The 10,000-nt window shown below is 48.4% G+C and overlaps 1 protein-coding gene across 1 annotated transcript in view; it reads left to right on the top strand.

Moving 5' to 3' along the window:
- grin2aa (glutamate receptor, ionotropic, N-methyl D-aspartate 2A, a) overlaps positions 1-10,000 on the top strand; it is a gene marked incomplete at both ends in the record, with an annotated part of 143,077 nt that overhangs the window by 79,589 nt on the left and 53,488 nt on the right. The window contains one exon of the mRNA XM_080856993.1: positions 2,353-2,945. Coding sequence (XP_080713119.1) covers positions 2,353-2,945 — 593 coding nt within the window. The remainder of the gene's footprint in view (positions 1-2,352; positions 2,946-10,000) is intronic.

The raw sequence follows: 10,000 nt of genomic DNA, 5'->3' as shown, positions 1-10,000 counted from the left end.
ACACAGCCCCCAACACCCATCAATCTTTTCACACACACACACACACACACACACACACACACACACACACACACGTGAATTAGTTCATTGGCTGCTCAGTCTCGTGGAACAATTTCCAATCAGCGTTTTTTTTTTTTTTTTTTTCATCACCCCATCCTTTTATTTATTTATTTATTTAAAAATCCATTCCTTTATTACCTGTGTTCTTTTGAGCCCACCTGACTGCAGCACATGCAGCACATCATGAGCTCGGCTCTGCGGGGTCCCACAGGGCTGCGGAGCATCTGCTCCATTTAACACCTCGCAGCACACCTCTATATGGGACACACGCAGCAAGCAGCAGCAGCCTATACAAGCTGAGCTCCAATGTGACATTGGAGAAGAAATCAAACAAAGTGATGTTTCCTGTGTTACGTGAATGAATGTTTCGCGTGTGTGTGAGCCCATTATGTACACCATGAAGTGTATTACCACGACAAACGCATTGTTTGCTCGAGATGGAAATGATTGGCACTCAATGTGAATAATGTCATTATGAACGCTAGGATGCCATTCATTTCGGTCAGTGTCTAGCGCTGACGTGTTTTTTGAGCTCCAATGTGACATTGGAAAAGACATTTTATGACTTTTATTCCTTTTATCATGATTTTACTAATCCAAGAAGCCTATCAGAACACCAGGTTCTGATACGATGTTGATCATTTTTATTTATCTTTCACTCCATGTATTGCTCCTGCTGCTTGCCTTTATTGATTTTATGTGAAGCACTTTGAATTGCAACTCTTGCATGAAATGTGCTATATAAATAAAGTCTTACTTACTTACTAACTTTGGAAAAGAAATAAACATTACCACGACGAACGCATTGTTTGCTCGAGATGGAAATGATTGGCACTCAATGGGAATAATGTAACTACTAACGCTAGGATTCCATTCATTCGGTCAGTGTCTAGCACTGACGTGTGATTTTTAGTGTTGGCCGCATTTTGTGTGCCGTTTCTCACCACGTAAATAGCGGAACGGTGGCGCATTGGCCTGTGCGGGCACAACTCAAAACAAAGGGGGAGCCCGGCAGGAGTTAAACGGCAGACAGGCCTCTCGTTAGCACATCGACGCGCACGAGGAGGCTAATCAACATCTGTTGCTGGGAACATTCAATCAGTGCCACTAATGCAGCTGGTATATTTTATTAAACGCCTTTCCCCCCAAAATAGGAGATGAAGCCGCGACCGGAAAGGAGCCGATCTCAGCGACGGTTAATGACCGCGCCGAGCCATATCGCGCTTTGATTAAACAACGATTTGGACAGGTCTAATTTTAAACAAGATGGCGCTGTCAAAAAGACTGACTCTTAAACAGGGGGCCGTTCCAAATTGGGAACGGAGCGATCGACCCAGACCATGCCAGTGACTATGCCCGGGCGATCTGTCGCTCCGCCGCGTGCATTGAATTGCAAGGTGCGACTTAATTAGATTGATCCTCATCAGCTCTCACAGATGCCGTTAAGTGTTATCAAACAATGCGCTCCAAAAACTGCAACAGAGATATCCATCTCTAACGATCCATCCCCCCCCCCCAACCCCCCCCGGCATATGCTCACAACTGAACGGGCAAAAGATGCAAACTAAGAACCCTCGGCTGTCTGTCGGGGTTTGTTAAGTTTGCCGTCACGTGTCTTCCCCCCCCCCATACTCACTTGAGACACTCGTCCGTGGCGAGGACATTGTTTTGACATTGAGTCTCTGCACGAGGGCATGTTGTAAGCGGGGAGGACAAGAGAGCTTGAGTGATCTGATCTTCGGCTCGCCGTTTTCGCTCATTTTCTCATATCGGGGCAAAACAAAATGTGATGCCTCAAATGTGGACATCCGAATGGTTATGCGGGGCTCTTCATCCCCCAGTGCACTGTTGTGATGAGCAGCACACTAGACAAGGACGGGCGGGTTTTGTTCTCGATGAAAAAGTGCACTGCTTTGAGACAATGGCTATCCGAAACACGGCATGTGTTTGAGAAAACCACAAAGGTCTAAATTAGCGCAGGAGTCTTAAATCTTATAATGAGACTTTTCGTATTTATTTTTTCTTTATTGTGGCATTTGCATCTTCCGGTTTGGAAGGAGCACATTAATAAATTGGGTTCAGCATATAATATTTTAGCCATTGGCTCTGCTTTAAAGAGCCCCCAGTGCTTCAGCATCCTCTTTAATTTGAATTTGGAATGGTGTTTTGAAAATCTTCAGTTAACATGACCTCAAAAGGATATTTTTGTTTGTACAATATAAATAAACTCTCTCTCTCTTCTCTCCTCTTTTCCCCCCTCTCTGTGCTTCCTCCTCCTCTTTTTCTCTCCAGGATGTGAAATCCACATTCTTCCAGTTCGGGGCCTCCATACAACAGGAAGCCCTCCTGATGCTCAACATCATGGAAGAGTACGACTGGCACATCTTCTCCATCGTGACCAGCAAGTTCCCGGGCTACCAGGACTTCATCAACATCCTCAAGACCACCGTGGAGAACAGCTTCGTGGGCTGGGACCTGCAGCACATCATCAGCCTGGACGCGGTGGACGGCGACAGCAAGGCGCCCATCCAGCTGAAGAAGGTCAACTCGCCGGTGATCCTGCTCTTCTGCTCCAAGGACGAGGCGGCCATCATCCTGGAGGAGGGCCGCTCCCTGGGCCTGACGGGCTACGGCTTCATCTGGATCGTGCCCAGCTTGACCACCGGCAACCCGGATTTCACCCCCAACGAGTTTCCCTCAGGGATGGTGTCCGTCTCCTACGACGACTGGGACTACCCCTTGGAGGCGCGGGTGCGTGACGGCCTTGGGATTATTACTACTGCGGCGGTGGCCATGTTGGAAGAGTACGGAGACATTCCGGAGGCCAAGACCAGCTGCTACGGACCCATGGAGAAGGCCAAGTTACCGGCCAACGCTCTGCACAAGTAAGTGGATGTGTGGTGCTATAGGTATGTTATGTGTAACAGAGGCCAGCTAAGGACACTGTTGTGGCAAGTCTCACACCTTAACCCTCAGGACGTCTGTCAGATGGAAAAGTACTGGTGGTTCGGCTTTCGGATTTGTGTGCAGAGAGGTTGACTAAGAGCGTGTTTACCCCCTTTTTTTCTGTGTCGGAGACATTTTAAAAAAGGAGTTAGGTAAAAGGATTTTGAATATGCATTTCTGTGGAAACTATCAAACAAGTCAGTTAAATGGAGACAGAGGAGGAGGAGAGGGAGGGAGGGAGGGAGGGAGGGAGGGAGAGACAGAGAGAGTTACGAAAGAGAAAGAAAGTAAGGGGAGGGAAGGAGGGAGCGAGGAGAGAAGAACCCCCAGGAGGTGTAAAGGGGAAAAAGACATGGACAAGCATACAGTATGCAAAATTCATGGTTCATTTCTGCTGTTGTACCCAAGTGTACAGGCTGGGTAGTGGTGGGGAGTGGTGGGTAATTTAAGAGCTGAGAGTGGTCGGTCGGGTAGGCATGCTCTGTAATCAAACGGGGATGTTTTAGGTGCTCAGACACCCAAAAAAGAGGAGCAGGCCCCATCATGGTGGGGTGAGTTGGCACATCTCACCTCGCCTCCCCTTCTCTCTCTGCTCCGCACTGCTCCGAGCTCCCTGGGGGAATTGCAAAACTCCATTGCTTTTAATGAGCTCCGCTTCAACACACTGCTTCCTGAAAGAGGGGCGAGCATTCGAGAGGCAGAGAGAGAGGGATAGAGAAAAGACTAAGAGACTAAGATAAAGAGAGTAATTGAGGTAGAGCGAGAGAGAGGCGGAGAGAGAGAGAGAGAGAGAGAGAGAGAGAGAAAAAGAAAGAGAGAATAGGAGCAGCAGGGGGCTCTTCTTCGCAAATGCATTTTGAGAATGCTCCAGAAAAAAAAGACATGTTTGAAGAGCTCTTGATAAGAGAGTGCTTGCGTTTTGTTCCCCCATCCTCCAGCCGCCTTCACTCCACAGTGAGGATCTGAAAGGCCTGTCCCCCCGTGCCAGAGCCTGAGAGAGGAGAGAGATAGAGAGAGAGATGGAGAGACAGAGAGAGCGCGAGATAGAGAGAGAGAGAGAGAGAGAGAGAGAGAGAGGGGCCAGAGCCAGAGCTGGCCTGCCACAGTCTCGAGTCTGGATACCCATATGGCACTGGATACCCGGCTGGCACGCCTAGCCAGCGCGGCTCCAAGGGGAGGTGGAAGGCTGACGCAAGGGGGGAGAACAAGTTGCCCCATATACGGCCCGGGCAGGCAGCGCTGCCCGAGGTAGTCAGCCAGGTGTCCAGAACACATTAATCCATCTGGGCCAGGCGCAGATGGTGCAAGCCGGGGACAGGGACCGGGGTCCAAGCCGGGGACAGGGAGCGGGGTCCAAGGGATAAGGCTGTGCAAGGGGCCACTCATGGCTGGCTGTGGTCCATTAGTATGGAGTCAGGTCTTCTGGGTCGTGTTCACAATCAGAGAAAGAGAATCCTCTAGAATAGAATAGAATAGAATAGACTTTATTTGTCATTGTGCATTAGATACACAACGAAATTAGTTTGCGCAACCACTAAAAAAAGTGCAGTTGTGCTGGGTGGAGGGTAGGAGGGAAGTGTGATTATTAAGTTCTGTGATGGCCCTGGGGATGAAACTGTTCTGCAGTCTGGAAGTGCGGGCTGTAGTGGCCCGGTAGCGCTTGCCAGAGGGTAGCAGGGTGAAGAGATGGTTTGCGGGGTGAGTCTCATCAACCTCTATGAGGAACCATGGATCTAGAGGCAGTAGGGGGTGGTGGAATGGGACAAAGGTGAAGACTGGATACCCCACTGTGGTTATTGCTATTGGGGCGACAGTGGTCCAGGAGGTAGAGAAGTCGTCTAGTAATCAGAAGGTAGTTCGATTCCCTGTCGAAGCGTCCTTGAGCAAGACATTGAACCCCCAATTGCTCCTGATGTGCAGTGTGCCATCAGTGTATACATCCTTTGGATAAAAGCGTCGGCTAAATGACTAAATGTAAATGTAAAAAATGTTATGGGAATTCATAACGGGCCGTCACGTTTTGGTTATGGGAGAATTCATTGCACCTTGAAAGACGGTTAACTGTATACATTATTAAACGGCTTTAGGTTTGGATCCCTCAACACGTGGCTGAACAATGACATTATAGAAATAGGCAACAAAATATGTTTGCCAAAATATAGAGGGAAAAAAAAATACTCCAGCGACATTTCAGGTTCTTGTTAAAATGAAGTGTCAGAAGTCGCAGTGAAATATACGGTCCCGAAGCAAAATATTCCTTTATGACAGATTTATGACTCGTGAATCGTGAGTGCTCCGAAAAGCGGACCTTAGCAAAATTTTGCCTTCATATATCAGTGACGAACACTGAAATTACCTGTCACCAGCGGAGAGGGGCACAGCGACTCTGTCCCCCATTCTCCCCCGTAGCGCCGGGGACACGGGGACACCTGTCAACAGTGTTCTACAGGGTCATAGATTTCCCAAATACAGGGCACTTTAAGCACCGCTGGAGACAGAGAGACCCGCCCCGGGGCATGGGGGGGGGGGGGGGGGGTTAGGGGAAGGAACGCCGCCAGCCACAAGGGAGACCTGGAGAACAATGGTGTCCCAAACGTGACCTTTTTCCGCGGACCAAATGGTAAAAATGACTCCTGTCATTGTCAGTGGTAGTGTGCAGCCCTGAAAGGGACCCGGCGGGAGTCTGGCACACACAGCAGCGCGCCCCCAAACCAAGCCCGTCACTTTATAAAATGGATTCTGAGGAGGTGCCTCTATGCCTAAACAAGCCATAAATTATCCACACCTGAAAGGACAAAAACATACAAAATGGAGGTGCCTTAAGGGTTAAAAAAAAAAAAGCAGTATTTATTGTCACACATTTGGTTTTATTGCTCTTGAACGTCGCTTTGGACAAAAGCGCCTGCTAAATGACTAAATGTAATGTAAATGTTTACATCTGGCCTCTGATCTGTGTGCCTACAATAGTATTGCTCTCTTTCAAAGCTCCTCAACTGAATTATTATTCTTTTTTTAACAAACCCTGCCTCCTGGCTTTTATAAGACATACAGGAACATAACGTCTACTATGACGTCTCTGTCCAAGGCTGTGAACCCCCAGCCTCTCTCTCCCCGAGCCCCCACCTCACCGCTCCCCCCATCCGGGAGTGATCCGTGCCCCTGCTGAAGAGCAAGAGGTGTGCATCATATGCCTCTAGTCACAGGCCATTAGAGACAGCATAGGGTGGGGGGGAATGGTGGGAGGGTAGGCAGCATGGGGGGGGGGGGGGTCTGCTTTCCCTGCGTTAAGGGCACCGAGGTGTGGATAGCAGGCTCGTCGAGGCGTCGACAGTCCCCGCCGGTTGGGCGGTCCCCTCCCGTCCCCCTGCCTGTGGTGGAAATGCCAGGATGCGGGACTGCGGCCCCACACTAATGCCACACATCAGGCTACGGCAGAGAGCTCCGCTGCAGATGCCCCAGCATGGGACCTGGGCACAGCTCCGCAGCTGGAGGCGACTGGCTAAAGAGGAGATTGTTGTTTTGTTTTTGTTTTGGCCGGAGAGGGTATGACGTCAGTGGTTGTTTTTTTTTTTTTTTTTAGTCGTTTTTTTTTTTCCTCTCTGTAAAAATTCTTTATTGGTGAATGAATTTGATTAATGGCCTCAGAAACTGGGTACCGAAGAACTCGGCTCTCTTTAGTTACTTTATGTGCCTATAAACAAACTGGGAGGAAGGGAGGAGGAAAAAAGAACTGTGCACACACATACACACACACACACACACACACACATTTATTTTTCACATCAAAGGCCTCCATATAAGGGAACTGTCATTTTGTGGATATATTTCCCTCCTTGCTTCCCTCTATCCCTCGGGCCATTGTAGAAGTCACCTTAAAATTGTGCAGCCTCTTGTAGGTAGGCCATTGAGAAGCAGAACAGAACAGTGTCCTGTGATCTCGCTCTCTCTTCCTCCCTCTCTCTCCCACACTGAGCCATCTGTGCAAGCCCCCCTGGTGGCCAAGCTGGGAATGGCAGGTTTGCAGGTGAGCTGCCTGCTGCCGCTGGAAATAGCGCTGCGATGAGCTCATAAAATGAGCCGTTAATCTGATGACTGTTGTGACAGCACCGCAGTGTGAATAGCGAGCAGGCAATCCTCAGGAGAATCAATAACCTCATCTGAGCTGAGACTCAGATACTGAGCCCGCGCACGCACACACACACACACACACACACACACACACACTCACACAGAGACACTCACACACCCCTTCCATCTCTTCCTAAATATAGCCAACAACAAATACAGCCAGATTTGGCAAATTACTCAAAAGCATACTGTACATCCTCTTATTAGAGATTACTGCTTGCAGTGTAGAATTCTATACATTATAATTCAGTATACAATTCTAAGTATATTCCATTCTTCTCCTCTGGATCCTGTCTTCCATAACTTGTTTTTGTTCTGAGGTGTATTTATTCAAGGAGGATTAAGACAGCCATACACCAAGTCAGCGCCTGAACTGGGACAGCAGTAAAAGGCTAAATGTTTTATCTCAGAGTGGAAAAACAGGTCTGATGCTTCTTACTGCACCCTACCGTCCCTGCCCGTCCAACTCCCTCCTACCCCCCCCCCCCCCCCTACCACCGACCCCCACCACCACCCACAATACCCTTCAAACTCCTTCCTACCGCCCCCCACACCACCACCACCACCCACAATACCCTTCAAACTCCTTCCTACCCCCCCCCCCCCCCCACACCACCACCACCACCCACAATACCCTTCAAACTCCTTCCTACCCCCCCCCCCACACCACCACCACCACCCACAATACCCTTCAAACTCCTTCCTACCCCCCCCCCCCCACACCACCACCACCACCCACAATACCCTTCAAACTCCTTCCCAGCTCCTTGTTTCTCTGAATCTTCTGTCGCCGTAGTGCCGCGTCTGGTGCTGCCGCTGTGGGTTTGTGTGGCCCACTTTGGATCTGATGCGCTCAGGAGGGGCGCTGACGGGATGTGCACTCATTCTGCCATCTCTGGGTCCTGGCTGGCACCGCGTGCATGCAGCACACAGCCCTTGCCTGCTGCCCCAGGTGAAATCTGCTCCGTGGCAGACTGTGGCCTCTTCGACGGCTATGGAGCTCACAAATGGCTGCCTGGTTGCCTTGTCTGTGTGTCTGTCTGTCTGTGTGTCACAAGGCACTCTGATTTCCCACGGCACGGCTCCAGGGTTCAGAGAGCTGCACATTGTGAATCGCCCATGAAACGCAGATGCGTCGTGTTAACGTGTTAACGTGTTAACGTGTAAACTGCCTCAGACGAGAGCAGGCAGGGCGCACTAATTGCTGTCGAGTAATTAATAAAAGTAGTCGCTCGGCGTGACTTTTTTTTATTTTCCGAAGAGATAGCCTATGCGTGGCCCCTTTTTTGTCGGAGGGGCCGTCTCCTAGCCTTTCGAACGCGACATTGTGCGAGAGAGTTTAATTATGTTGATCGAGTGGATATAAGATGTGGTTCAGCCGCTGCGCTTCCGTGGGCGAGGTTGGACTAGTGCTCTCGGCAGAAGTTATCTGGGCGCTAATTATGATGGCTCTCCCTATACGTCACGCAGAGACCTTGTGCCATGACTCATTAGCGTCTGCGCTCCTCTGTCTGACGGAGCTCTAATGAAAGCCGCTCTTTGAAGTCGACCCTACGCACACAGCCATCCACTACACTTGTCTTCCCTCTGCAAAAAACATGCGTCGCGGATGTATCCGTGTTGTTTTTTATTAGTTTCGAAGTTTCGAAGTTTCGAAGTCATGTAGCGTAAATGCTCTGTTTCACAGTCTAGAGGATCGCTCTCTCCCAGGGGCCAGTGCGGTTCATCCAAGTACAAATAGGAACTCCACGAATCTGGTAAAGCAGATCTGACAGATTCTGGCAGTGGACAGTACATTATGTGCATATTGTATGGCTTAGTTAAAATGCAACTTCAACATAGCACATTATTTGCTTGACTCATCTTAATCTTAGTGTTCTTCTCTGTCCTGACACACAAACTGTATGTGTGGAACATGATACACTTCCCACCCAGCTTTGGATATGAAAATATAATGTAATTTTTAATACTGATTTGAAGGTCTTAATTCCTGTTTTGAAATCTTCACCTGGACAGGGGAGTAACTAGCTGCATGTCATATAGCTACTTAATGAAAATACAAAATAAATGTAATGGTAATCTGGTACAGTTAATGAGAATGATGACTAATATAATATAATATAATTCTGTTGCTTTGCATATTTTCACCGTCTAGACAGGCTCAATTAATTTGGCAGCATGCGCTAAAATTCGGAGCGTTGTTTTTGATTGGTTCTCTTGTTTCAATTTGCTGTGCCTCTCATCTGTCAACCAAAAAGTAATCAAGTCAAATGGAATAAGTTACATTACTTTGATGAAAAAATTAACATAGTGTCATTACGTATTGCATTTTAAACATTGTGTCTTTAAGGCCTCTATGGTGTCTGTAAGGCCTCTATGGTGTCTTTAAGGCTTCTATGGTGTCTTTAAGGCCTCTATGGTGTATTTAAGGCTTCTATGGTGTCTTTAAGGCCTCTATGGTGTCTGTAAGGCCTCTATGGTGTCTTTAAGGCTTCTATGGTGTCTTTAAGGCCTCTATGGTGTCTGTAAGGACTCTATGGTGTATTTAAGGCTTCTATGGTGTCTTTAAGGCTTCTATGGTGTATTTAAGGCCTCTATGGTGTCTTTAAGGCCTCTATGGTGTATTTAAGGCCTCTATGGTGTCTGTAAGGCCTCTATGGTGTCTTTAAGGCTTCTATGGTGTCTTTAAGGCCTCTATGGTGTCTTTAAGGCTTCTATGGTGTCTTTAAGGCCTCTATGGTGTCTTTAAGGCCTCTATGGTGTCTTTAAGGCCTCTATGGTGTCTTTAAGGCCTCTATGGTGTCTGTAAGGCTTCTATGGTGTCTTTAAGGCCTCTATGGTGTCTTTAAGGCCTCTATGGTGTCTT

The sequence above is a fragment of the Sprattus sprattus genome (assembly GCF_963457725.1).
Source record: "Sprattus sprattus genome assembly, chromosome: 18".
Taxonomy (NCBI): domain Eukaryota; kingdom Metazoa; phylum Chordata; class Actinopteri; order Clupeiformes; family Clupeidae; genus Sprattus; species Sprattus sprattus.
This window is presented reverse-complemented; position numbering and strand designations above follow the sequence as displayed.